Below are 27,617 nucleotides of genomic sequence, written 5' to 3' on the forward strand. Positions count from 1 at the left end.
AAGAAGGCTTCACATCAGTTGCATTGACCTCAGTGTGGTCCTTTTTCAAGAAAGCTTCTGCCTCTACCAATGCGTTAGCAAGCTCAGGGAGCTCCATCTCCTTATCGGACATCTTGTAGGACATCTTGAAGGGTGCATAGGCAGAAGTGAGTGACGCTAAGATCACATCGGTCTTGTATCGCAGGCTAAAATCCGTCCCCATGGATTCCAATTTTTCAAACAAATTGATCATCTTCATTACATGATCCATCATTGGAGTCCCTTGGGACATCTTGGAGTTGTGGATTTGACTCACCACATTAGAATGGGCGTATGTCAACTGCCTGTTGAACAATTCAGCAAGCTTATCCATCTTACCACCAGCTGTGCGTATATCCTTGATCGAGTCCAGAACTGACTTTTTCAATGATCCTAGGATATAAAGTGATGCCTTGGAATCCCTCATGAGGAAATCCTATATCTCTTCATTTGCCTCAAAATCATTTGGATTGGGTTGAGGAGGAACCTGTTCATCTAGAACTGTGTATAGTCCTTCAACAGTCAGGAGCAACTTAATGCTCCTGTACCAATCGACATAGTTCGTACCATTAAGTTTATATTTGCTAATGACTGTTAACAGGTTGGAATTAATGACAACCATTGTATAATTATCTACACATGCACAAGTACAACACATGCATATTAACAACCATTGAAATAAAAATTGAGCATACACACATCAATGGTCTTTCATGATTTGGGTTTCCCTCACGACCCAAAAGATGAATTGGATACCTACAATCATTGCATGCATAACTTACCTTATCGGGAGTCATTATACACACCGTGGTAGTGTAGACTAAGCTGTCCACCTCATGGGCTTCCAATATTTTCGACCACCTGGGTGTCATATTGATTGTGTCATTAACCGGTCAAAAATAAAACCCTAAACTAATCTAACAAGTAGCAAGTAAGGGGCCGATCTACGGGGAACTGGAAGGCTAAATTACTAAGATAATTAGGTGAAAGTGATGAAAATTAAATTGCAATAAATCTGAATTTTAAACTAAAAACAAAAGAAATAAATCTAAACTAACAACGCTGTGCAAATACGGGAGAAGACTATCTTTAGGGTTCGAATCCCTAATGGGTTGCTATTCAATTCGGTTGCATGCTTCGGTTTATTATAACCACAGGCCTAATAATACCACAGAATGTACGGTTCCTTCAAAGGGTGGAAAAACCTGATACACCCTTAGCCACTAATGAGACGTTGCCTACTAAGTCTCAAAGCCGAGAAGAGGCTGAATCAACCCTAGAGAATTCTTCTGGTGGTGTAGAAACCCATTAGTCCATTACTGAAACACCGCCTATGGAAAACACTCATCAGTTCCCAAGGAAGGGGCTGCACATTCCTATTGTGGAGGGACCATCACCTAACTCTTATATTCCAAAGGTCCCTTTTCCCCAAGCCCTTCAGACATCAGCCCCAGACTATTTGGATAAAAAGGGTGCAAAGATGCAAGAGATGATAGACTTGTTCCAACAAGTTCGCATCAATCTCCCCCTTTTGGATGCTATCAAGCAAGTTCCTGCTTACGCTAAATTTCTAGAAGACCTCTGCACCTAAAAGCATAAGTTGAGAACTCAAATCCCTAAGACTATTCATTTGACTGAATAGGTCAGCTCTGTAAGGTGTATCAGGTTTTTCCACCCTTTTTCCGCTCCTTAGGATTGTGACTAATTGGACTTGTTCTTTTCCTAGACCCATTTGATTGTTTGGGTTACCTATTGGCAGACTTGGCAATTGGCCAGCCTCCCTCCTGCTTATACCATCAGCTAGTTGACCCAGTTGGTTCTCTAGCTTATTAATGGACTGAGTATATGAGTGTAGCAACTGTGTGTTCTGCTCGAGTCCACTTAATGCTTTTAGCACCTTTTCCTCAAAAGATTGATTCTGTTGGGGTTGAGGATATGGTGGTTGTCCACCCCTATAGGCATTAGATTGAACGTTAAATGGTGGCCTATATGGTGGGTTTGGAGGGTTATTAGGTACTGAATTTCTCCATGAAAAGTTAGGGTGGTTTCGCCATCCCGGGTTATAGGTATTGGAAAAAAGATCATTACCAGATTTAGGGAAACCTTGAGCCACTTGTACCTATTTCTAAACAAATTCAGGGTATTGTGCAGCCGAAGGACAGTCCATCACATAATGATTAGGGCTAGCACATAAGGCACATGTTTCAGTTTGATTGGGTGGAGGGAAACTCATTGGGAAAGGGGACTTAGAATGCTGTCCTACAAACATCAGATAGTCCAATTTTTTGGACAGCATATCAACCTTAGCAGTCATCTCTACAGTTGGATTGATCTCATAAAGACCATTTTTCTTTGGTTGCCCTATGTATGGAATCTCAGTCCGAGAGGGCGAAGCATGATGTTGGGAATTCTCACTAAGGGTTTCAAAAAGATCCCATGCTTCCGTCTCATTCTTGTGCATAAATGTTCCACCACAAGAGGAGTCCACCATCTGCCTATATCGGTCATGGAGGCCATCATAAAAGCACTAGACTAACTGCCATTTCGGGACAGCGTGGTGGGGGCACTTCCTAAGTAATTCCTTGAGTCTCTCCCACGCTTCATGAAATTGTTCGCCCTCTAATTGGGAGAAACTAGTAATGGCTCTTCTAAGGCTATTAGTCCGGCCAATGGAAAATTTTTTTTTTAAGAATTCCTGCTGCATCCCCGCCCATGTAGAAATCCTAACCGAATCTAGGGAATGAAGCCAGTGTTTGGCTTTGTCCTTTAAAGAGAATGGGAATAGGAGTAACTTTAGGGCATCTTCAGAGAGGTTTGGATTTTGACTGTAGAGCACACCTCTAAAAACTCATCAAGATGCTTGTAAGGCTCCTCATTAGCAAGTCCATAATAGGATGGTAACATTTGTATGATGCTGGACTTGATCTCCTATTGAGCAGCCTAAATGGCAGGCAGCTGAATACAAGATGCAGGGGTATAGGCAGTTGGAGTGAAGTGCTCACTCAGCGGCTTTCCTGGTTGATTTTCGTCACCCATTTTATTACTATTATCCTTAGGTCTAACCACAGATTCCTCTATTTCGAAGTCAAGGGCAGTCAGGTTGGGGTGCAAAGAACGTCGACCATGCATAAAGCACAACACAGGTTGAACGTGCTAATTAAACAAAAATTAAAACTAGTAATTTAAAACGTGATAACTAATAAAAATAATTAATAAAAATAAAAATCAGAACTAAAAAGAAAAAAATAACTAATTTAAAACTAACGAAAATACTTACCTGGTGTTGGCGGTTGCGCAATTCCACGTGCTGTCCCTGATAAATGGTTACACATATGAGCTTAAGGGGTTGGGGGAATTAAAGTTAAACCTAAACACCCAATCTAACGCTGGAATAAAATAAAAAAATTACATAAAATAACCCTAATTACATAAAGTCTAGGAATTAAAAGTAAACCAAACGGACAGCTTGTCCTACTCAATCTACTCGGCTTCCTGCACAAACAAAGAGAATGTTAGGTATACTAAAATTAACCTAATAAAGAGATTATAAATAAAAATAAAAATTCTGCAATTATAAAATTAAAATTAAAACAAAGTAACACAAAACAACTCAATCAATCCTAGCAATCGTGCTTCAGTTCCCCGACAACGGCCCCAAAATTTGATCGTGTCGTTAACCGGTCAAAAATAAAACCCTAAACTAATCTAGCAAGTAGCAAGTAAGGGGTCGATCTACGGGGAACTGGAAGGCTAAATTACTAAGATGATTAGGTGAAAGTGATGAAAATTAAATTGCAATAAATCTGAATTTTAAACTAAAAACAAAAGAAATAAATCTAAACTAACAACGCTGTGCAAATACGAGAGAAGACTATCTTTAGGGTTCGCATCCCCAATGGGTAGCTATTCAATTCGGTTGCATGCTTTGGTTTATTATAACCACAGGCCTAATAATACCACAGAATGTAGGGTTCCTCCTAGGTATGGACTATCTTGACGAGTACTATTGTCCTTCGCTTATAGGGCTTGGCACGCTTAGTTCGTTCAGCTATAATCCATCATCGGTACAACCACATAAGAACAAAATACCATTGCTTCAATGAAAAATAATGAATCACAGAAACAGAATTTTTCAACTAAATACATCAATTAAAATTATCCAAACAGGGATAGGGTCTCAACATCAAGCAATCAAGCATACAAACCAGAATTTTAAATAGCAAACACCATTAGTTCATCTATACCTAAAGATAGAGGGAACTTAGCCAATCATGGTGGAAGGCGACAAAGGACAGCAATGGTGACGATGATCCATGAAGACAAAGCTGGAACAGTGATCCTCCTCCTCCCCTTGCCGAACCCAAGATCCAAAAAGAAAATAAAAAAATACAAAAGAAGAAGAAGGGAGAAATAGAGAAGAAGAGAAGAGGCACGGCTGCTGCTTCTATGAGAAATGAATGGGAATTCAGATCTGTCCGTGGCTTTTTATATTGTTAGCTTTAAGAAAAGAATTTAATAATTAAAAAAAGGTAAAGATAGGAAAGAGGTAGGACTAGAGAGTCCGTGGATGATTTTGAGTAGAGGAGATATAAGAGAGAGAGAGAGAGAGAGAGAGAGAGAGGTGGGAGATTAAGTGAATAAAATTAACTAAGAAAAGATTAAAAAAAAGATAGGATAAGGTTTGGATTAGGAAACTAAGAGAGAGAGAAAGAGAGGGAGGGATTAGAGAAATAATCCGTAGGAGATGAGAGAGAGAGATATTAGAGAGGAGAGAGAATTTAATCTAAATAATCAATTTAATCAAAATTCTCTTTTTAAGAATATCTCTCCTCGCTGGCCCCGGGTGGACCTAACCCGAGAATTAAAGTTGCTCCAATTAATATTTTGGTCGGTATGAGCCCAATATCGGATATCTTCTAAAGATTTCCCAATTTTACAAAATGATGATTATGCCCCTGGATCTTCAGTGAAACTTCTTCCCATCTCGCCCTTGATCGTATGTGAGTCGATCCATGAGTAGACTGGTGCCTATGTAGCATTGAACTCCTCAAACCTGGTTTTCTCAAGTTAGGTTTCGAAAATGCCTTTTTCTCCAATTCTTCCCATACGCCAAAATACCCCTGTACCCTGAAAAAGACAGAAAATACCCAAGGTAGCTCCATTCTAAGCAGATAAAATGCAGAATTAAATGGGATAATTTCACACATAAATGTGTTCATCATATATCCAGATCCTGTCGGCTGACATACACCCAAGTCATGTACTTACCTATTGCATTTGTTAGAATCATGGAATCATGAAAGATGACCCACTGTTGCAGTGTCCTCTCACTATCCATACCCTAACGTATCTAGATAGAGGTAAATATAGATAACCATGTGATAGAGGTCCTGGCAATGTCCTACCGGCTTATGCGGGGTCATGTCACACAATTTTTACATTTATCTTCAATAGGAGGCCATGGACATGTCTACCGATTTAGACTAGTCTATATCATACATGTATTATGATCAAAGAAGGATTAATCAACTCTCACATATCATGGATAGATCTAAACAACATAATTAATCAACATTAATTAAAAGTGATTATGGGATGGCGGTATTTTTATCAGAAGCAATTAAAGAACCCTTCCAATAAAAATAAAATTAATAAGTTGGGTGGATCAATCATGCCATGGATGCCACACCTCGATCATCTCCTCCACCCGATCACGTCTTCAAAGTAGGTGACTTGCATCTCCATAAGCTTTGAACGCCACATGTGGATCATCATCAACATGCCCTGGAAGTCCTAGCTCCTCTAAAATTACAATGGAAACCTAGGAAAAATTCTATACACTTTCATTTCCATAATAAAGAAACCCCGCATGGAGAAACCAACCCACCATTTGGACTGCCTATGGGGTGGAGTACATTTGTTTATAAAAAAGATAGGGGAAGAGAGAAAGAGAGAGAAGCATCACATCCACCCATAACTCCATGTATCACATACATCAATAACCCATCCATTTTATTAGAATGTCATTCCCATAATCACATAGACAATGTAACATTATATATGGGGTCCACAATCACATGGATCATTCCAGAAACAAAACATCATATTTCATGTGAAAACATGTACCTAAATTCACAATAGAATCCAATTTATTCCCAAGTGAGTGTAGAGAAGAATCTCTTCACCCATCTTCCTCCATCCCATAAAACAATAAACAAATAAAAACCTTTTTTTTTTATGTTTTGGAGGGAAAACACTGCCAAACATATTGGGCAGCAGTTGCACAAGGCACCATGGGCAGCAGCCACATGGCTCCACTGGCAGCAGCCGCTAGCACCGTAGGTAGCAGCCACTGGCACCGTACGCAGTAGCCACTGGCACCGTAGGCAGCAGCCACTGGCACATTACGCAGCAGCCACTGATGCCGTAGGCAGCAGCTACTAGCACCATAGGTAGTAGCCACTGGCATCGTAGGCAGTAGCTACTGGCACCGTAGGGAATCTAGGGTACAAATTATTTTTTATTTTTTTTATTAAATCTGGAATGATGGGTTTTAAAACCTATGATGGAATAAAAATAAAAATATTACAAAAAATAAAATTCCATCATCTTACATGGACAAGGTTGTTATAACAACCATAACCACCCATGTGCACATGGCAAGGTTGTTACATGAGTAACTACCTTGTAACCACCCATGTGCATATAGGAAGGTTGTTACAACCATTATAAGTCATGTGCAAAAACATCCATTCATATTCTACCATTAATAAAAAAATGCATCCTATATATAATAATTACATCCAATTAATTATATGATATCCATGGGTGAGAAATGTGGCTTTGATACCACACTGTAGGTCAAACTACGGTCCAGGGATAAAACCATGGTTCCCTAGAAAAACCAATTAGGGTATTGCACGTCCTGGGTTAGCCCATGGTGTCCCATGGGTGCCCCATTTTAATTTTAGGGTTTCCCATGATTGAACCCTAGTGCATCCTTGTTAGGGTTTCCCCTTCCCTCATGTGTCCCATGCAATTATGGAACGCAAAAGGGACGGAGAAAATCATCTCTAATTTATCACATGGCAAGAAGGATCCATCCCATACCCGAATACGCAGCGAAAATAAATTGATTCGGATCTATTTCGCATCCCATGAATATTTAATAATTAATAACAGGAGGAATCGAAAGAATTGCTAACCTGATGAGCCTCAAGTGTTGCTCCTCCAATAGACAATGGTTCTTCTTCCAATGAGCGCTCCAAGTAAACAGATCTGAACCTCCAATGATGCTACCAAGGTTCTTCAAGCCAATTCTAGATGCTCTCAAATTCTTCTGCACAGATCTAGGGTTTCTCAAACGCTAACTCTCAATTGCAGTAGAGAGAAACTAGAAGAAGAAGGAGAGAGATCACAAGAGGGAGAGAGAGAGACCAAAACGCAGGAGAGAGGGGGCCAGGCAAAAACGTGGAGCACTACCCCCCTTCTGCGTTTTGGTCCCCTTATATAGAGCTAGGGTTTAATTAAAAACCCTGATAGGATTAGATTAATCCCTGTGAGAGTCTGACTCTCTCTCTCTCTTTGTTTGGCAGTTATGTTTAAACTCAAAGTGCTTCTAAAAGGTGAAGAAGCAGAATCTAATAGAGAAAGTATTAATAGTTACTTTATCTAATATTTATGGATAATTACAATTAGCATCATATCCATTAATTAAATAAAGAACCAATTAAATTAGCAAATTCCAAATAACTCCCTATATGATAACAAATTATCATATACAACCCCCCCCCCCCCCACTAATCAACACCATCATTATGGAATCTAGGGCATGTACACATGTACTGCCAAACCGCAATCCATAGTACATGTTCATATAAGAGCATCTGTGCATCTGATCGGGTCCTGCAAAACTTGATAAAACACTTTGTTCAAATAATCATATATAATCTATTATTTTATGTAAAATAGATTTTTGCAAAACCATTTCCAAAACGGCACTAGATCCAGATTCCGATCCGACCATACACAGACAGTCCCAATCTTGGTGTTCCCCAATCGGGCAGTGGTGACCATGTTGGATAACTTCTTCACTCACAAAGTGTTCACGCATTCCTAGAACACCGGTTTTGACTCGCTTGAGTCTCAATCATTGATGAACCAAAGAATACGATCACACTTTGCAGCGACAGGGTTCCTTCAAGCAAAGGGTGTCGGTGACACATGTCTATCCCTTCCTACATCTGGTAGTAATACATGAGGGAATCGACAAAGTAGGTTCTTCGCCAATACACACATTAAACATGTGAGTACTCGCATTCGTACCTTAACATCACATGTCTAGGCCCAATGCGACGATTATATGATAAGGGTGCCCAACCCAAACCTTAGTCGTGACTACCATTTTAAGTAAAACTTACAGACACATAATGCTCAAATAGTTTATATCGCATGTGATAATATTAAACTAAAATGTATAAAGTTCAATACAAAGAAGAACCGGGTTTGGTGGACACACAAGTCCAACACTGCCTTTATGGTTGTTTTTTTGTCCTTAGAATCTTTTGACTGACCACACAGTAGAAAGAGCAAATTCTGAAAAAGAAAAAGGAATTCAAGGCAATCAATGGAGATTTGAATTTGAATGCGTGTAGAACACAGACATGAAGCAAAAATTGCACAGATCATAAGATCAAGTATGCAAAAGAATTTGAGTCTCTTGCACATCAGAAAAAATTATTGCTTACAAACATCATGCAGAGCTTATGCAAGATGGCTGCAATCTGAGTATGATCTGTCATCAATAGGTTTAGGAGATTAGTATGCCTCCCTGGAGGATGAAGGGCTTTGACCCAGTGGAAAAACAGTTACCTTAGTTCTCTCATTGTCACCAACATAATCACATAATCTTTTACTCTTCATGAGCTCCTTCCCTGCCCACCAAAGTTGTGTGGTGTCTTCTTGCAAAAGTTCTGAGTCTAGAAATTCTACAAGTCTAAGTTACTCACAAATTAAATTGCAAACAAATGAACTACAGGGAAAAAAAAAAAAGAATTACAGACAAATTTTTATTCAATTATGAAGGCACACCCAAACAAACAAATTTGTTGTACCATCTACCCTGTTTTTTAACTCGAAAACAAAGTCAATGAGTAGCATGCAAAAATTAACTATTTAAAAATGTTCAAAAAAAATGTTCAAAAAAAAAAGTTACTTCCCCTGTTAGTCAAGAAAATAGCAAGTCTCTCCATTAAATTCTGCCAATAGCTTTCTCTTTCCTTCCTGGTAACAAAACATATATATGGTGGGCTGTATAATGCATGACTTGAACTCAAGGTCTTTAACTGCTATTGAATTGGGAGTTCATTCTGGTTCAAGGATCATTTGAATGAAATTCATACAGAATAGAAGATTTTATAAATGCCCGTGAAATTGGAATAATAGAAGTAGACAAGAATTGGGCAGATAAAAAAAGATAGAAGTGGTACAAATGTAACAAGAAAGACGGTTGTAAAAATTTAAATGTTAATAACTTTTAGCTTTCTTTCTTTTGCCATGTTTCCTCCAAACTCCATGAACTTAATGACATGTCAGGAAGAAAAGGTCATCAACTAAGTTGAAACTTATGCCAACCTTTAAGGTTGTATAAAGGGAGGAAAAAAAGAAAGAAGAGAAGAAACTAATTCCTCCAATGAACATATAATTAAAAGTATACTCTATAATCCTTTCTTTTGATAGGTAAATGTGAATTGCATACTAAAATCAGGGAATGCACTACATGCATGAGTATTGATAGTAAATGTGAATTGCATATTAAAATCAGGGATCACAAAAATAAAGAAAGGCTAGTTGTTGTCATGATAGTATACCCCTCCCTACCATTGCTACCATTTGAAAAATAAAGCATAAAGTGGTTTTGACTTTTGACTTGTGGAGGAACCCGAGAGTAGCTGATGCAATTGGGTTAAATCAGAGAAACCCATTGCTTCGTTCAACATGACTTGCTTTTCTTTTGTTTGAATGTGGTCTCTCAAGATATGAGGTGATAAAAGTCTACCATGGAGAACCTGGTCCTGAGAATAAATGCAGAATTCTTCAGAGCGTGAAGAGTTACTTCAATCTACAGTTGTAGTTCAAGCGTGTGAATAAATAACCTAAGGGTAGGAGAAAGTGAAACCTTTGATGCATAGGCTTTGGCTTCTGATAAAGCTCTCATCAAAGGAACTGCTTCAATCGAGTGACTGCCTGAAAGAATGCAGCCAAATTTACTACTTTTTGATAGAGAAGAATATACATAAGAAAGGAAGAACATCGGACAGAGTAACCTTTGCCGTCACCAAGTTGAATAAGCCAAGCCCAGATTCCTCTACTTGGTATAAATTTTTTGGAAACTATATTGGACTTGTATCCGACAAATGGGAGATAATAGTCAGAGCCAACAAAGAGCAGAAAGAGTACGAGATTGGGATAAACTAACAATGGGTAACACCAGAGTCCTCTCGCAAGTTGCAATAGACGAGGGTTTCATATCACAAAACAGGGGATTGAAGAATGGAAGAGATGATACTTCCAAAATCCTTCCTCGCTGCAGCCACTGGAAACTCCTTCCGTAAGAATAACTCTAAGAAATTAGGGAATAATATGTGAGAGAAAGAGAGGGATGAAGAAGGGATGTGAGAGATAAACCTAAAAAAGAAAATGTGGTTTGTATTCTCAGCTCTTGATCTCCGAAGAGCACTACCGATGATGGATGTGTTGCCTTGTTCATCTAATCCAGGGTTTCTCTTCATGCGTAGAAGATGTTTCGTTAAACCCTCGAGAGTGGGAAGATTTTAATGGGGAAATATTTTAGTAAGAAAGGGTAGAATAGAGAAAGAAAAGAGATTTTATTGGGAAAGGGTACCGGTAGAGAAAATGTCACACCCCAAACCACCCCCTGGGAGGATTAGGTAGGTGACCCAAATTGCATAACGGCAATCCATCAAATCCCACGGATCTAGAAGCAGTTAGTACATTCACGGACACACACATCCATAACATTATCTCAAGTAAGATCAGAGTGCTGCAGATAATCTATAATTATAAAAAGAAAGGGAAAGCGTAGCGATACGGGAAATGGTTGTGATACATATACATAAGTAAGATTTGTTCCATTCCCCCATACACCCACAAACTGAACAGTAAGAACTGACATATACATAAGCTGAGGTAAAAGTAACTATATACAGGGCGAGATAACTCAACCCCAAAAAGAAAAGAAGAAACTAAAGTAGAAACAAAGATGAGGATAAACTCCTAACATAGGTAAAATGGAGTCCTAAAAACAAAAGCATCAAGAGCGCCCCTCACTGGTCTTCATCAATAACCACTGAGAATACTCGGATCATCGGCACGACCTCCGTCGGGGTCAACACCAATATCGTAATAACCACAAGGGCTCTCCTCCTCGTAATGAGCCTCCATACCACAGTCGCATCCACCTGTAGAATCATCTAATAGAAAGAAAACATATATAAAAGAGAGTGAGCCCCACTAAGCCTGTGAGTAAAACATATCATCATGCATGCATATGCAACTACATTCCATATGATCGTACATGATATGCAAGTCCAGATTATTTATTAGCCACCTAACAATACAGCTAAGGCAGGTTAGTGCTACTACAATCCCCAATACATGTAGCCCTGGTGTGGGCTTTGTTACCCTTTCCCGCGATACACCCATTGAGTTGTTGGAGGGGACCAGTCAGCTCCAGTGTACTTTCCTTGGTCAGCCTGACCAACCCCCTGTGATTAAACTTGTGAGGTAACCGACTTAGTATCAAATTCACCTTTTTGGTGCTTCCCGATATGTAGATCGAGGATAAACTTTGTTTGGCATATAGCCATAATTCACCTATCGGTACTTCCCAAGCATGTTGCTCGAGGCTTCCCGGCATAATTGCCCTCGGGCATCCCAGCATGTAGCCGAGGCTTCCTGGCGTAAACGCCTGAGGTTTTACAATAGTCCTCACAGTTATCCAACACCTTAACCCCTGTTGGCAAGGGTGCGTAGGACGGGTGATGAAACTCTAGCCCCATGTCTATATGGCATCGTATGAGTCAGGCGGTGTCAACCGTATCCCATTCTATGGGCTACCATAGGCCTCATTTCCAAGCCAACTACGACATCTAATCTATCAATCACAATCATCATGATACATTCAAACAGAGTTAATCAATAGTCACACGATGTGTAATAATTGTGAAATTATAATTGATCAAGTAACAAAGCATTATAATTAAAGAATTTAATTGCCGGCATAAGAATATTGTTACACATACATACACGATAACATTTCACTCACCTGGGTCTGGTTCTAGGAATTCAGTTGTAGTTTCAGTTCCGGATGCAGTCTGGCAATAGGCCTCGAGCACAGGATCAAACCCTAAGTATAAATAAAAAATATGTCATTTAATATTTCAAACTATTTTTAGATGTCCTTGGGTTGATCTAGGCTTACTGGGTTGACTCGGTGTACAGTTGGTCATCACTTGGAATTCTCTAGGCCTTGCATTGGGCCTTAGGCCTATATCCCGGTGCATCATCCAAAGATTGTGGCTTAGGTCAGAATGGTCATTTACACCTATAATACATGTCTCAAGGTCCTAATAACCTCACAACACTGTCCCTAATTTAGCACTACTGCAGGACCAACACAGACAGGGTTTCCAAGCCCTGCGGGGCCCACTTGGGCACCCAAGGTATTCATATTTATGGACAGATGTGAAGAGGGGTATTTTGGTCATTTACCACCTCCCTACACTGTTTTATGGTCTATGGGTGAAGATCCCCAAAATAGATCAGCAAAACTGCCACATTTCATTCTCTGGGTGATGTCTGCATCGCCCAGAGCTTGCTTAACACGTGAACAGGCTCCAATTCCTATGATCTGCACCATGGATAGTGTCCTAACCATCCCCCCATGCATACTAGGTCAACATGGACCCCCTGGGGTGTACTTTGCACTGGACCCCATGGATTTTTACTTGGGTCCACCGCTTGGCTGCTAGGAGCTGCCCAGATAACCCAGTGAATAGTAACCCAGCATATCTTCAGCTGTAGACCATGGATTTGGCTGCATGCAAGGGTTGATTCACATGTAATACATTGATCTAAAGCTGTTGCAACTTATGGGTAGGCTGCATGCAGCCAGGGCACACAAATCTGAGCCCAGACTGCCTGTTCTTGGTGTAACAGTACACTGCAGTCTGGCACCTCAGGTGTAGAACAGTCATCAAAATATGGTCAAAATGCTCAAATCCTCCATGCATCATGCTTGCATGTTGGATCTAAGATGGTCCATGGCAGTCCCCAGCTGTTCTGGGTTGCCAATGGCCAAGGGCTTCAAACATCAGAGATTTATGGAGATGAATAAAGAACAGCAGCATAGCAGTATGAGAAGCATGGTCCTTATACCTAGTAGCAGGTCTAGTAGTAGATTTGAGCCAAGGTGAGACCCTCTCCTTCTTCTCCTTCTCTTTTCTCTCTTTTCTTTCTTCTCCTTCTCTCCACGGTTTCAATAGTGTCTAAGTATCTAAAATGAGCCTAAGGCACCCCTATTTATAGGCCAGCCTCATACTGAGGTCTGTTTGCCTGCCTAAGCCCCTTTTGAGAATGTGTTTTTAAACTATTTCTCAGCCATTCTGGGCACTCAGGTGGGGTCCATAGGGGTCCAAGGGTATGAGGTGGTTCGCCAGACTCCCCTCAACCTATGGAGGGTGCCCATGTCCAATATGGGTGGTCCCTACACATCTGTGCATTAAAATATTGTATTTTCCCACTTTGGGCGATGTCTCTGGGTGATGTCTACATCGCCCAGTGCATCGCCCAAAGATTTCAGCAAGGCTAATTCTCTTTAGGCTTGCACAGGGGGTTTGACCTAGGGTTAGGGCCTTGCACCCACATGCCACTCAAGGCCTTTTACACCTATTTTCAAGTGTGGGACCCACATTCATGGAGAGGAGAGAGAGTACCTGGAGTCCAAGCACTACATTATGTTGTGGGCAATGCATCTGCAAGGGTTGGTAATCCATCTTTTGACAGGTATGTAGGAGGACATCCTTAGGGGTTCTCCATTAAATTCAATAACTGGGGTGATACTCCACAGTGTGCTTGGATGCCATATCAGGGGTTCCTGTCCTTCAAACAAAATTCCAGCCACTCAGGGGCAGGTTTGACATTTCTCCCCACGTTATAAAAATTTCATCCCCGAAATTTTCTTACCTTATAGTTTGAAGAGTTGGGGATACTTTTCTTTCATTTGTTCCTCACGTTCCCACGAAGCCTCTTCTATGGGATTGTTTCCCCATCGAACCTTTACAAAGGCGACCGTGCGGTTACGGGGGTTATGTTCCTTTCTATCCAATATCTCTGTAGGCTGTTCTTCATAGGTCATATCCATGTCTAACTGTTCAGGTTCAGTTGATAGTACATGTGTCGGGTTGTTGATGTATTTTCTTAGCATCGACACATGGAAAACATCGTGGAGGCCCAACAATGATGGTGGTAATGCCAGTTGGTATGCTACGGAACCCACTTTGTTGAGAATTTCATATGGACCAATGAATCTTGGGCTCAGTTTGCTGTTCTTGTTGAAGTATAGCAATCCCTTTGTTGGAGACACTCGGAAGAATACTTTTTCTCCGACATTAAATTCAATGTCCCTCCTTCGATTATCGGCATAACTCTTCTACCTTGATTGGGCCGCCTTAATTTTCTCTCTAATGATATCCACCTTGACATAGGTTGCTTGTATCATCTCTGGCCCGAGATATTTTCGTTCTCCAACCTTGTCTCAATATACCGGGGTCCGGCACTTCCGACCATAGAGAGCTTCAAACGGTACCATGCCAATGGTGGAGTGGTGACTATTGTTGTATGCAAATTCCACCAACGGTATATGGGCATCCCAACTGTCGTTCATTTCTAAGACATAGGCTTTGAGTATGTCATTCAAAGTCTGGATAGTTCTTTCGGATTGTCCGTCCGTCTACGGATGGAAGGCTGTGCTAAGATTTAGTTGAGATCCCAGTGCCTTTTGTAAACTTCTCCAAAACCTTGAGGTAAATCGAGGATCTCTGTCAGATACAATACTGACAGGCATGCCATGTAAGCGGACTATATTTTTGATATATAGTTGGGCAAGCTTCTCCATTGAGTAACTTAATTTGATTGGTATGAAATGGGTTGCACTTGTCAGTCCGTCTATAATCACCCAAATTGCATTCATTCCCTTCTTGGTGTTGGACAGATTTATCACAAAATCCATAGTGATCCTTTCCCACTTCCATTCAGGTATAGGGAGTGGCTGCAATAATCCATATGGTCGGTGTCTCTCTGCTTTAATTTGTTGGCAGGTGAGGCATTTAGACACATATATTGATATGGTCTCCTTCATTCCGATCCACCAATAGTACTTCTTCAAATCCTTGTACATCTTTGTGCTTCCGAGGTGGATTGAATAGGGTGAGTTGTGTGCCTTTTTAAGGATTCGGTCTTGGATATCATAATCATCAGGCACGCACAACCTGCCTCGAAACTTCAATGCCCCATCTTGGGCTAATGAAAAATCTGGGTCCTTATGGACTCCTTGCTGAACTTCCCAAATTATTTTGGCCAACTCGGGGTCTAATGGTTGCTTCGCAATTACTTCCTCTCGTATCGACGACTACAAATCCATAGCTGCTAATTGTATAGCCGTTTCTTCAACCACGAGTTCCAGATCAAACTTTCGACCTTCTTCTAACAACTGTTCGCTTATGACTAAGGAAGCGAGGGATGCAGTCTGAGATTTCCTGCTTAACGCATCCGCTACAACGTTGGTCTTGCCGGGGTGATACTGGATCTCACAGTCATAATCCTTCACCAGTTCTAACCACCGCCTCTGTCTCATATTCAGTTCCTTCAGTTGTCTTGAGGCATAGGCGACTACTTTACCCTTCTGCATTAAGATGCCACCCAATCCCATTTTGGATGCGTCAGTGTATACCACCATTCCTCCAATGCCATCTGGAATGGTCAAAACTTGAGCCGTCACCAACCGGTTTCTTAATGCTTGAAAGCTTTTCTCCCATGCTTCATTCCATTCAAACTTGGCACCCTTCTTCGTTAGCTTTGTCATGGGTGCCGAAATGCATGAGAAATTTTCAATAAATCTACGATAATATCTAACCAATCCTAAGAAACTCCGGATCTCGGTGGCACTCTTCGGAGTCTCCCACTCGAGAACCGCTTTCACCTTGTCTGGGTCCACTTTAATGCCATCCTTGGTGACGATGTGCCCCAGGAATCCAATTTGGTGAAGCCAAAATTCACATTTGCTGAACTTGGCATAAAGCTGGTGCTCTCGCAACCGTTGCAACATGAAAGTAAGGTGCCGAGCGTGCTCTTCTTCACTCTTGGAGTATACCAGAATGCCATCAATGAATACAATGACGAACTTGTCCAACACGTCATGGAATACTCTATTCATCATGTCCATGAATGCTGCTAGAGTGTTAGTTAACCCGAACGATAATACCAAAAATTCATAATGTCCGTACCGAGTTCTAAACACAGTCTTGTGAATATCGCCACTCTTGATCTTCAATTGATGGTATCCGGGCCTAAGATCAATCTTGGAGAAGACTCTTGCTCCTTGTAGTTGGTCAAATAGGTCTTCAATGCGGGGCAACGGGTATCGATTCTTGATGGTCAGCTTATTTAGCTCGCGGTAGTCTATACACCGCCGTATGCTACCATCCTTCTTCTTTACGAATAGCACGGGTGCTCCCCAGGGAGACACGCTGGGTCTTATAAAACCTTTCTTCAATAGGTCTTGTAACTGGACCTGTAATTCCTTCAACTCGATAGGTGCCATGCGGTATGGTGCCTTGAATACCGGTGTTGCACTGGGAATTAGATCAATCACAAACTCTGTCTCACGATTAGGCGGTAGTTGGGTCAGATCTTCTAGAAAAACATCAGGAAATTCTCTGACGACGTCAAGCACCTCCAAGGGCTTTACCTTTACCTTAGTGTCCATCACAGTGGCCAAAAAGCCTTAACATCCTTCATCCAGCAACTTTCGCCCCTGGAGGGCGAATAGGGTTATCCTTCTGGGTTTCCTCACTGGTTCACTTTGATAGGTGAAAATTGTCCCATCCATCAATTTGAACATTATCTTCTTCTCCGCACACATGACGTTTGCTCCATAGGCTGATAGCCAATCCATGCCTAATATCACGTCAAAGTCCTTCATATCGAACTTTATTAGCCGGATGGTCAGGTTTCTCCCACAAATTTCTACCTGACAGGGGTCGTAGAATTCCTTCAAGCTCACGACACTACCCATCGGTGTGCTGACTACTAAGTTGTGCCCGATGTCTCTTGGTTGATTTTCCATCCTACTCGTAAAGGTAGTAGAAACAAAAGAGTGGGATGCCCCCGAGTCGAATAGCACTCGTGCAGGGATGGTTGAGACTCTCAGGGTACCTAGGGTTTGTATGCAGTTTAGGTCACAATATACAATGATTTCCCCTACCATTTAGTAGAGTTCAGTGGACTTACCTGTCATTACATCGGGGTTCACCTTAGCTTCTTCATTAGTTGCGAACACCTTTTCTCGTGTCTGATTGTCCCATGGCTGAAAAGGTCTAGTGTAGGACTGATTCGGTGAGTTGTTATTGTACCCACGCTGTTTGCATTCTTTGGCCATGTGCCCTTCTTTGTTGCACACGTAACACTTATAGGGTGGGACAGCTGGTGTTGAGGCTTGGCTCACTTGGCTTGTGGCTGGTCAGGCTGGCGAAGCTACTGCTGTTGCTTGACTCGTAGTCGGTTGAGCAGGTTAATTAAAAGTAGGGCGGAAAGGATTCTGACCCACATGTGGCTTACGGTATGGAGTCAGATTGGGGCTTAAACTGGTTCCTCGAAAAACCTTGTTTGGCCAACCAAAAGTCTGGAAATTATTTGGCCTTTTGCCCAACCCGGGCGACGTCATAGCCTTTTCTTTTTCTTTCTCCTTCAATCTATCCTCGATGGTCTTCGCCTTATCGACCATCTGAGCATAATCCCGAATGTCCATTATTGATAGAACTAACCCGATCTCGGGTTTGAGTCCCTTCTCAAACTTCTTCGTCTTGCTAATTTCCCCTTTCAGGTGCTCTGGAGCGAAATGGAACAGATCTTCAAACCGTTGTTGATAGTCTAGCACTGACTTGGTTCCTTGTACCAGTGTAGAGAACTCAGCTTCTTTCCTGTCCCTAAAACTCTCTAGGAAGTAGTTCTTGAAGAAGACTTCCTTAAATTGCTCCCACGTGGGATTCAGATGAGCGGCTTCAAGATTTGGCTTAGTAGCCTTCCACCAGGCTTTAGCCTCATTTTGCAGTTGATAACCAGCACATATCAGCTTCTGCGCATCCGAACACTCGAGCACATCAAATGCCTTCTCTAAGGTGCTAATCCACCGTTCCAGCTGCATTGCCTCAGAATTCAACTTGGAAAACACGGGTGGTTAGAGTTTCTTGAATCTCTCCATTACCTTAGAGGTAGAGTTTTAGCCAAGTGTTGAGGCATAGGTGGTGGGAAAAGTATGGGCTAGTTGGGTGGTGGAGGTGGTGCTGCACGCTCATGCATCATGGCCGCAAATTGTGTAGACATTTGGCCCAGCAGTTCCTGTTGTTGCTGTATTGTCTGCATCATAGTAGTCATGAATGCAGTTACCTCACCGGCTGCTATACCTGACTGAGGTGCACAGTAGTGGCTTGAGCAGCCGCTGGTGCCCCTGACGAAGCAGCTGATGCTTCAGAATTTTGGGCCTCGGTTCCATTTGGCAGTTCAACCTCCGGTATAACACGAGGCTGTTTTCCTTTACGACCACCTCGAGAACTTCTTGTGTTGACCAGGGTTGCTTTTCTGAATAAAGCAACATGTTCAATAATCCAATACTCCTTATAGAGGTCAACAGAAAATTCCTAGTTAATACTTGTACATACCTATTCCACAATTCCAGTGAATTTATGTAGTCATACCAGCAAGGTGTATTATTATATATTTTTAATTTTTCTTTTGTTTATTATGAAGTGTTTCTTTTACTTTTGTTCTTATTCTTTAGGTATTTTATGCGATGTTTCTCTATGCATGACACTAAATAATAAACTTTAAATTTTTAACAAAAATCTTTTAATTATGTATGTGAGTCTAATAGGCAAGTAGTTCCGGCCTCTTCCTAAGCATAAATTTTAGTACGTGCAGGTGTTCTATATCACTCCTAACTTCGTCAGCTAAGGATAGGTAATAACTCGGTCCTCCGGTCCACTATTAGCTACAAGTCCCAAGAAGAAAACCAATCGATTCTCAGCACAGGGTAGTATCTCTTGTATCCTGATCAGCCTTCTCCTCAGTTGCCTAATGTATGGCATGTTGTTGGGGTCTCCAGGCTTAAATGAGGTAGTAAGATCCTGCCATGAAGAGGTTCTAAGTATCAAGTCACTATAGATACTTAATTAAAAGAATTAAGTACATGGCTACAAGAATAATTTATGAGCAGGAGAAAATAAATGGGTTGGCTCGAGGCATCTTAGCATCTAGGGATTCAACTTGACTGGACAACCTATCGGATCCAATTCTTGGTTGACCTATGTCACACCCCAAACCACCCCTTAGGAGGACTGGGTAGGTGACCCGAATTGCATAATGGCAATCCGCCAAATCCCACGGATCTAGAAGCAGTGCTTACATTCATGGAACCACATTCATCTCATTACCATAAGTAAGATCAGAGTGCTGCAGATAAACTACAATTTCAATAAATGAAGGAAGCATAGTGAAACGGGGAAATGATGATAATATATACATAAAAAGGTTTGTACATTTCCCACCAACCCACAAACATAAAGACAAAGCTAACAAGAATAGAACTACAAACATAAATATATACAGGGTGAGCATACTCAACCCCAAAAGAAAAGAAAGTAAAAACTACAACCGGTCCACAGTCAGAACGGGGATGAACTCCTAGCAAGAACAAAAAGGAGTCCCCAAAACAAAAAGCATCAGAATCACTTCTCAACAGTCTTCATCAATGACCACCGAGAAAGTACGCAGGACCGGTATGACCTCCGTTAGGGTCCACACCAACATCATCGTAACAACCAGGACTCTCCTCCTCGAGATAAGCCTCCATGCCACACTGGCATCGATCTATAAAATCATCTAAGAAAAACATTGTACAACAGAGTGTGAGCCCCACTGAGCTCGTGCGCAAATAACATCAATCATGCATGCATATGCAATCATAATTCACAGTTCATATAATTCTACATGATGTGCAAGTCCAGTTTATTATTAGCCACCTAACAATACAATTAAGTCAGGTTAGTGCTACTATAATCCCCAATACATGTATCCCTGGTGTGGGCTTCAAACCCCTTCCCGGGATACACCCATTGAGTTATCGGAGAGGACCAGTCAGCTCCCGCATCAGTCACTAAGGTCAGCCTGACCAGCCCTCTGTAATTAACCTGTAGGGCAATCCATTTCTTTTCTCTTTTCTTTTCTTTGGCATACAACCCATATTCACCTTTTCGGTGTTCTTTCATTTATTTTTGTTTCTTTTCTCATATACATATGGTCACCCTCACAGGCATCCAACACCTAAACCCCTATTGGCAAGGGTGCGTAGCACGGGTGATGAAACTCTAACCCCATGTATATATGGCATCGTATGAGTCTGGTGGTGTCAACCGCATCCCATTCTACGGGCTACTACAGGCCTCATTTTCTAGCCGACTACGACATCTAGTCTAACAATCACAATCATCATAATAGAATTCACAGTGTTGATCAACAGATAGTCATTATGCAGTGATTTGAGTAGTTTGAACAGAAATAAATAACACAACATATATGATTCAAGTTTTATTAGCCGGCATAGTATCATAATTACACATGTACGCACAACAAAATTATTCACTCACCTAAGTTTAGTTCTAAATACTCGGTTGCAAACTCAGTTCCAACAGCAGTCTGGTTGTTGTCCTTGAGCGCGGGATCAAATCCTAAATATAAATCAGATAATGTCTTATTAAGTTTTTATTCTATCACTAGTACTCCTAGGGTTAACCTAAGCTTACTGGGTTGACCTGGTGCTTGATTGGTACTCATTTGGGATCACTGGGCCTTAGGTCATGTCCCGGTGCATGGGCCAAAGTCAGTGGCACAAGGGTAAAATGGTCATTTTCAATAGTTGTACCTGACCCTAGACCAGATCAGGCTTACAGTACTATCCACAGCTTGCCTGTGCTGCAGGACCAAGCACAGCAGGGTTTCCTTTACCTACGGAGCCCACTAGGGTTCCAAAGTATTCCTTGATCATAAACAGATGTGGGGAAGGGCTTTTTAGTCATTTCCCAACCACCCACAGTGTCCAAAAGCCAAAGGGTGAGATTCCCCAAAGTCAGATCAGCAATACAACAACTTTTCCTTCACTGGGCGATGGCTCTGGGCGTTGGGTGCATCGCCCAGTGCATCGCCTAGTGCCCTCAAATCGACATTGGGCTGAGTTCCCAAGGCTGGGCTTTTTAGGCTAGGCTCAATCTTGATCCTTTGTATGTTAGGGGGGTTAGGTAGCCCCTAAGACGGCCTACCTATGGGTCCAAATGGATCATCTATCAGGTCCACCATCAGGCTGCCAGAGGCTGCCCAAACAACCCAATGAATAGTGTCATAGAGTTTTCTCCAAGCTACATGCAAGGCTGGAAATGGTTGCAAAATAGGGTTTCATGGCTGTGATTACCTAGGGTTAGGTCTGTGTAGCCATGGCTTGCATCTAGGGCTTCAATCAGTCAGCCAGAAGTGAATCTGGACAGTGCAGCTGTGCACAGCCAGAATTAGGTCACAAGAACAGTAAATCAGAATTATATTTTTGTTCAAAAATCACAGATCTTCCATGCTTAAGGCAAGCATGGTAGATCTGGAGCTATTTTGGGCAAACCCTAGCTGTTCAGGGCTGCCCAGGGAGTAGAAATACACCAAACACAGAGAAAAGACGTGGACAGCAGGTATAGGCATACATGTTTATACCTAAGATGGCTGAGAGAGGGCTCGGTTCCAGCTGTGATGGGTGGTAGCACCTCCCCCTTCCTTCTTCTTCCTTCTTCCTTCTCCTTCTTCTTCTTTTTCTCCTTTCTTCCCGCTCTTCTCTCCCATGGATTTCAGATATTCAAGGGCTCTAAAATGAGCCCAAGGCCACCTATTTATAGGCTAAACCCTTACTGAGGCCTATTTGCCTGAGAAAGCCTCTTTTGAAAATCAGTTTTTAAACTGATTTTAATTGATTCTGGGCACACTGGTGGGGTCCAAAGTGAACCAAGGGTATGAGGTGGTCCCTCAGACTTCCCTCTATCCATGGAGGGTGCCCATGTCCATGTTGGGTGGTCCCCATAATTAAAATCCAATAAAATATTCAGTAACACCCATTGGGCGATGTCATTGGGCCTTGCTGCATCGCCCAGTGCCATCGTCTAGAGAATTCCAGCAAGCTAAAATTCAATGGGCTTGCACAAGGGTTTGACTCTTGGTCAGGGTATTGTTCCCACATGCCCCATAGGGAATTTTACACACTTTTACAAAGGTGGGTCCCACCATTATAAGGAGGAGAGAGATTACCTGGGATCCAAACTATATATCAGGCAATGAGCTGTACATTTGCAAGGGTCTGCTGTCCACCTACTGACAGGCATTTAGGATGATCCACACAAGGTTTTTTCATCAATCCAAGTCACTGGGGTGATGCTCCACAGTGATCCTGGCTGCCTGATCAGGGGTTCCTGTCCTTCAATCAAAATTTTCAGTCAGCCAGGGGCAGGGTTTGACATTTCTCCCCACCTTACAAAAATTTCATCCTCGAAATTTGCTTACCTTGCATTTCGAAGAGTTGAGGATATTTTTCTTTCATTTAATCCTCACGTTCCCATGAAGCTTCCTCTATCGGATGATTTCCCCATCGAACCTTTACAAAAGCGACGGTGCGGTTATGGAGGTTATGCTCCTTTCTGTTCAATATCTCCGTGGGTTGTTCTTCATAGGTCACATCCACATCCAACTGTTCAGGTTCAGTTGACAGTACATGTGTCGGGTTGTTAATATACTTCCTCAACATCGACACATGAAAAACATCGTGGATGCCTGATAAAGATGGTGGTAACGCCAGTCGATATGCTACGGGTCCCACTTTATTAAGTATTTCATAAGGACCAATGAATCTTGGGCTCAATTTGCCTTTCTTGTTGAATCGTAGTAATCCTTTAGTTGGAGACACTCGAAGGAATACTTTTTCTGTGACTTCAAACTCAATGTCCTTCCTTCTATTATCTGCATAACTTTTCTATCTTGACTGGGCTGTCTTGATCTTTTCTCTTATAATATCCACCTTGTCGCAAGTCGCTTGTATCATCTCAGGTCTGAGATGTTTTCGCTCACCAATCTCATCCCAATATAACGGAGTTCTACATTTTCATCCATACAATGCTTCGAATGGTGCCATGCCAATGGTGGAGTGATAGCTATTATTGTATGCAAATTCCACCAGAGGTATGTGAGCATCCCAACTGTCATTCATTTCCAAAACACAGGCTCGTAGCATGTCCTCCAGAGTCTGAATGGTTCTTTCTGATTGTCCGTCCATCTGCGGATGGAAAACTGTGCTAAGATTTAGTTGAGATCCCAATGCCTTCTACAAACTTCTCCAAAACTGTGAGGTGAATTGAGGATCTCTGTCAGACACAATACTGACAGGCACACCGTGTAACCGAACTATGTTTTCAATATATATGCAGGCAAGCTTCTCCATTGGGTAACTTATCTTGATCGGTATGAAGTGTGCCGCCTTTGTTAGTCCGTCTACAATCACCCAAATTGCATTCATGCCTTTCCTGGTGTTGGGCAGATTTGTCACAAAATCCATAGTGATTCTTTCCCACTTCCACTCAGGTATGGAAAGTGGCTGCAACAATCCATACAGTCGGTGTTTCTGTACTTTTATCTGTTGACAGGTGAGGCACTTGGACACGTATATTGCTATGGTCTCCTTCATTCCCATCCACCAGTAATACTTCTTCAAATCTTTGTACATCTTTATACTTCTGGGGTGGACTGTGTAGGGTGAGTTGTGTGCCTCTTTAAGAATTTGGTCTTGGACGTCAAAGTCATCAGGCACGCATAGTCTATCTCAAAACTTCAATGCACCATCATCGGCCAAGGAAAAATTTGGGTCCTTATGGACACCTTGTTGAACTTCCTAAATTATTTTGGCTAGCTCAGGATCCAATGGTTGTTTCACAATTATTTCCTCTTGTATCGATGGCTGCAGGTTCATAGCTGCTAATTGCATAGCCGTTCCCTCGATCACGAGTTCCAAATCAAATTTCCGAGCTTCCTCTATTAACTGTTCACTTACGGTCAAAGATGCGAGGGACGTAGTCTGAGATTTTCTGCTTAGTGCATCCGCCACAACATTGGCCTTGCCAGGGTGGTACTGGATTTCACAATCATAGTCTTTCACCAATTCCAACCATCGCCTCTGTCTCATATTCAGCTCCTTTTGGGTGAAGAAATACTTCAAACTTTTGTGATCGCTAAAGATCTCGCTCTTTTCACCGTATAGGTAATGTCGCCAGATTTTTAACGCGAAGACTACCGCTACCAACTCCAAATCATGAGTGGGGTAATTCTTCTCGTGTTCCTTCAACTGCCTGGGGGCATAGGCGACCACCTTTCCTTTCTGTATCAAGACGCCACCCAATCCTGTCCTGGATGCGTCGGTATATACTACCATTCCTCCGGTTCCGTCTGGAATGGTCAAAACTGGAGCTGTTACCAACCGGTTCTTCAATTCTTGAAAACTTTTCTCGCATGCTTCATTCTATTCAAATTTAGCTCCCTTTCTTGTAAGTTTTTTCATTGGTGCCGAAATCCGTGAGAAATTCTCAATAAATCGTCGGTAATATCCGGTCAGTCCTAAGAAACTTCAAATCTCAATAGCACTCTTTGGAGTTTCCCATTCAAGAACCGCTTTCACCTTATCCGGGTCTACTTTGATGCCGTCTTTGGTGATGATGTGTCCTAGGAATCCAATTTGGTGAAGCCAAAATTCACATTTACTAAATTTGGCAAAAAATTGGTGTTCTTGCAATCACTGCAACACGAAAGTAAGGTGTCGCGCATGTTCTTCCTCATCCTTAGAGTATACCAAGATGTCGTCAATGAATACTATGACGAATTTATCTAGCACGTCATGGAATACTCTATTCATCATGTCCATGAATGCTGCTGGGGCGTTGGTTAATCTGAACGACAAAACCAAAAATTCGTAATGCCCGTATCGAGTTCGAAACACTACCTTATGGATATCACCGCTCTTGATCTTCAATTGATGGTATCCCGACCTAAGATCAATTTTGGAGAAAACTCATGCTCCTTGTAACTGATCGGATAGGTCATCGATACGCGGCAACGGATATCGATTCTTGATGGCTGACTTATTCAACTCGCGGTAGTCGATACACAGCCACATACTTCCATCTTTCTTCTTGACAAAAAGCACGGGTGCTCCCCAGGGTGATACGCTGGGTTGTATAAAATCTTTCTTCAGCAAGTCTTGAATTTGAACCTACAACTCTTTCAGTTCAATTGGCTCCATCCGGTATGGTGCCTTGGATACCGGTGCTGCACCAGGAATCAGATCAATCGCGAATTCTATATCGCGGTCAGGCGGTAGCTGCATTAGATCTTCTGGAAAAACATCAGGAAATTCTCTGACAACTTCGAATTCCTCCAATGGTTTTATCATTGCCTCCGTGTCTATTATTGTGGCCAAAAAGCCTTGGCATCCATCGTCAAGCAACTTTCGCGCCTGGAGGGCTGTCAAAGTTATTCTCCTGGATTTCTTCTTGGGTTCACTTTGATAGGTGAACGTTGACCCATCTTTCAAGTTGAACCTTATCTTCTTCTCCGCACACAAGACGTTTGCACCATAGGCAGATAGCCAATCCATGCCTAGGATTACGTCAAAATCATTTATATCCATCTTTATCAATCGTGCGGTTAGTTTCTTCCCACAACTTTCAATCTGACAAGGGTCATAGACCTTCTTCAAGCTCACTACACTCCCTGTTGGCATGCTGACTACTAGTTCGTGCCCAATGTCTCTTGGTTGATCTATCATGTTACTCGTAAAGGTTGAGGAGACGAAAGAGTGGGTTACGCCCGAGTCAAATAATACTCGCGCGGGTATAGTTGAGACATTCAGGGTACCTAGGGTTTGTAGGTAATTTAGGTTACATGTAGTAAGAAAATTAGTCCCTATAAGTTAGTGGTGTTCAGCAACTTACCTGTTAATATATCCGAATTCGCCTCAGCTTCTTCATTCGCCATCATAAACACCTTTCCTCGTGTCCGATTGTCCCATGGCTGGAAAGACCTAGCGTAGGGCTGATTCAGCGAGTTGTTGCTGTACCCACGTGTTTTACAATCTCTGGCCATATGTCCTTCCTTGTTGCACTGGTAACACTTAAAGGGTGGAGCAGCAGGTGTTGAGGCTTGGCTCACTTGACTTGTTGCTGGTGGAGCTAGCGAAGCTGCCGTTGTCGCTTGACTCATCGCCGGTTGAGCAGGTCGATTAAATGTGGGGCGAAAAGGATTCTGACCCATGTTCAGCCTTCGATACGGAGTCGAGACGGAATTTGAGTAGGTTCCGTGGTAAACTTTATTTGGCCAGGCATAGGTTTGAAAATTGTTTGGCCTTTTGCCTACGGACGATGTCACGGCTTTCTCTTTCTCTTTCTCTTTAAACCTATCTTCCATGGTTTTTGCCTTGTCGACCATCTGAGCATAATCCCTAATGTCCATGATTGACAACACTGATCCAATCTCAGCCTTGAGTTCTTTCTCAAATTTCTTCGCCTTACTAACTTCCCCTTTCAAGTGCTCTAGAGCAAAATGGAACAAGTCCTCAAATCGCTGTTGATAATCCAGCACTGACTTGGTTCCTTGCACCAGTACGATGAATTCTGCTTCTTTTCTGTCCCTGAAACTCTCTGGGAAATAGTTCTTGAAGAAAACTTCTTTAAATTGCTCCCACATGGGGCTCGGGTGAGTAGCTTCACTCTGCAACTGATAACCTGCACATATAATCTTTTGTGCGTCCGTGCACTCAAGTACATCGAATGCCTTTTCTAGGGCACTGATCCACCGTTCTGGCTGCATTGCTTCAGAAGTTATTTTGGAAAATGCAGGCGGTTGGAGTTTCTTGAATCTTTCCATAACCTTGACAGTAGAGTTCTCCTCTAAATGTTGAGGCACAGGTGGTTGAAATAGTACGGGCTAATTGGGTGGTGGTGGTGGTGCAGTGCGTTCGTGCATCATGGTTGCAAACTGAGTAGACATCTGACCAAGCAATTCTTGCTGTTGTTGCATGGTCCACATCATAATGGTAATGAATGCAGTCACGTCACCAGCTGCCACATTTGGCTGAGGTGCAACAGTAGTGGCTCGAGCGGCCGCGGGTGCCTCGGACAAAG

At 42.1% G+C, this 27,617-nt stretch overlaps 1 protein-coding gene and 1 non-coding gene across 2 annotated transcripts; one reads left to right on the forward strand and one right to left on the reverse strand.

Moving 5' to 3' along the window:
- Positions 1-2,567: 2,567 nt before the first annotated feature.
- On the forward strand, positions 2,568-2,674 carry LOC122666366. Its single transcript, XR_006333559.1, has one exon. It is a non-coding gene; the product is annotated as a small nucleolar RNA R71 (small nucleolar RNA).
- Positions 2,675-8,546: 5,872 nt separating this feature from the next.
- LOC122665437 (cilia- and flagella-associated protein 298-like) lies at positions 8,547-26,472 on the reverse strand. The gene is made up of 7 exons (XM_043861587.1): positions 26,430-26,472; positions 10,344-10,490; positions 10,196-10,263; positions 9,947-10,091; positions 8,890-8,996; positions 8,762-8,812; positions 8,547-8,583 (listed from the first exon to the last, which is right to left on the reverse strand). The coding sequence occupies exons 1-6, from the start codon at positions 26,470-26,472 to the stop codon at positions 8,771-8,773; spliced, it is 552 nt and encodes a 183-aa protein (XP_043717522.1). The 3' UTR covers positions 8,547-8,583; positions 8,762-8,770.
- Between the last annotated feature and the right edge of the window lie 1,145 nt (positions 26,473-27,617).

Source organism: Telopea speciosissima, chromosome 6 (assembly GCF_018873765.1).
Source record: "Telopea speciosissima isolate NSW1024214 ecotype Mountain lineage chromosome 6, Tspe_v1, whole genome shotgun sequence".
In the NCBI taxonomy this organism is placed as follows: Eukaryota; Viridiplantae; Streptophyta; class Magnoliopsida; order Proteales; family Proteaceae; genus Telopea; species Telopea speciosissima.

Excerpts from the sequence above, each read along its gene's own strand:
- LOC122665437 (XM_043861587.1), bottom strand. The coding sequence starts at position 26,472 with ATGGCGAATGAAGAAGCTGAGGCGAATTCGGATATATTAACAG. Across the intron at positions 10,264-10,343 it reads TCAACTTGGTGACGGCAAAG|GCAGTCACTCGATTGAAGCA; the intron begins GTTACTCTGTCC and ends GCATTCTTTCAG. Across the intron at positions 8,813-8,889 it reads GTGACAATGAGAGAACTAAG|ATCATACTCAGATTGCAGCC; the intron begins GTAACTGTTTTT and ends TATTGATGACAG.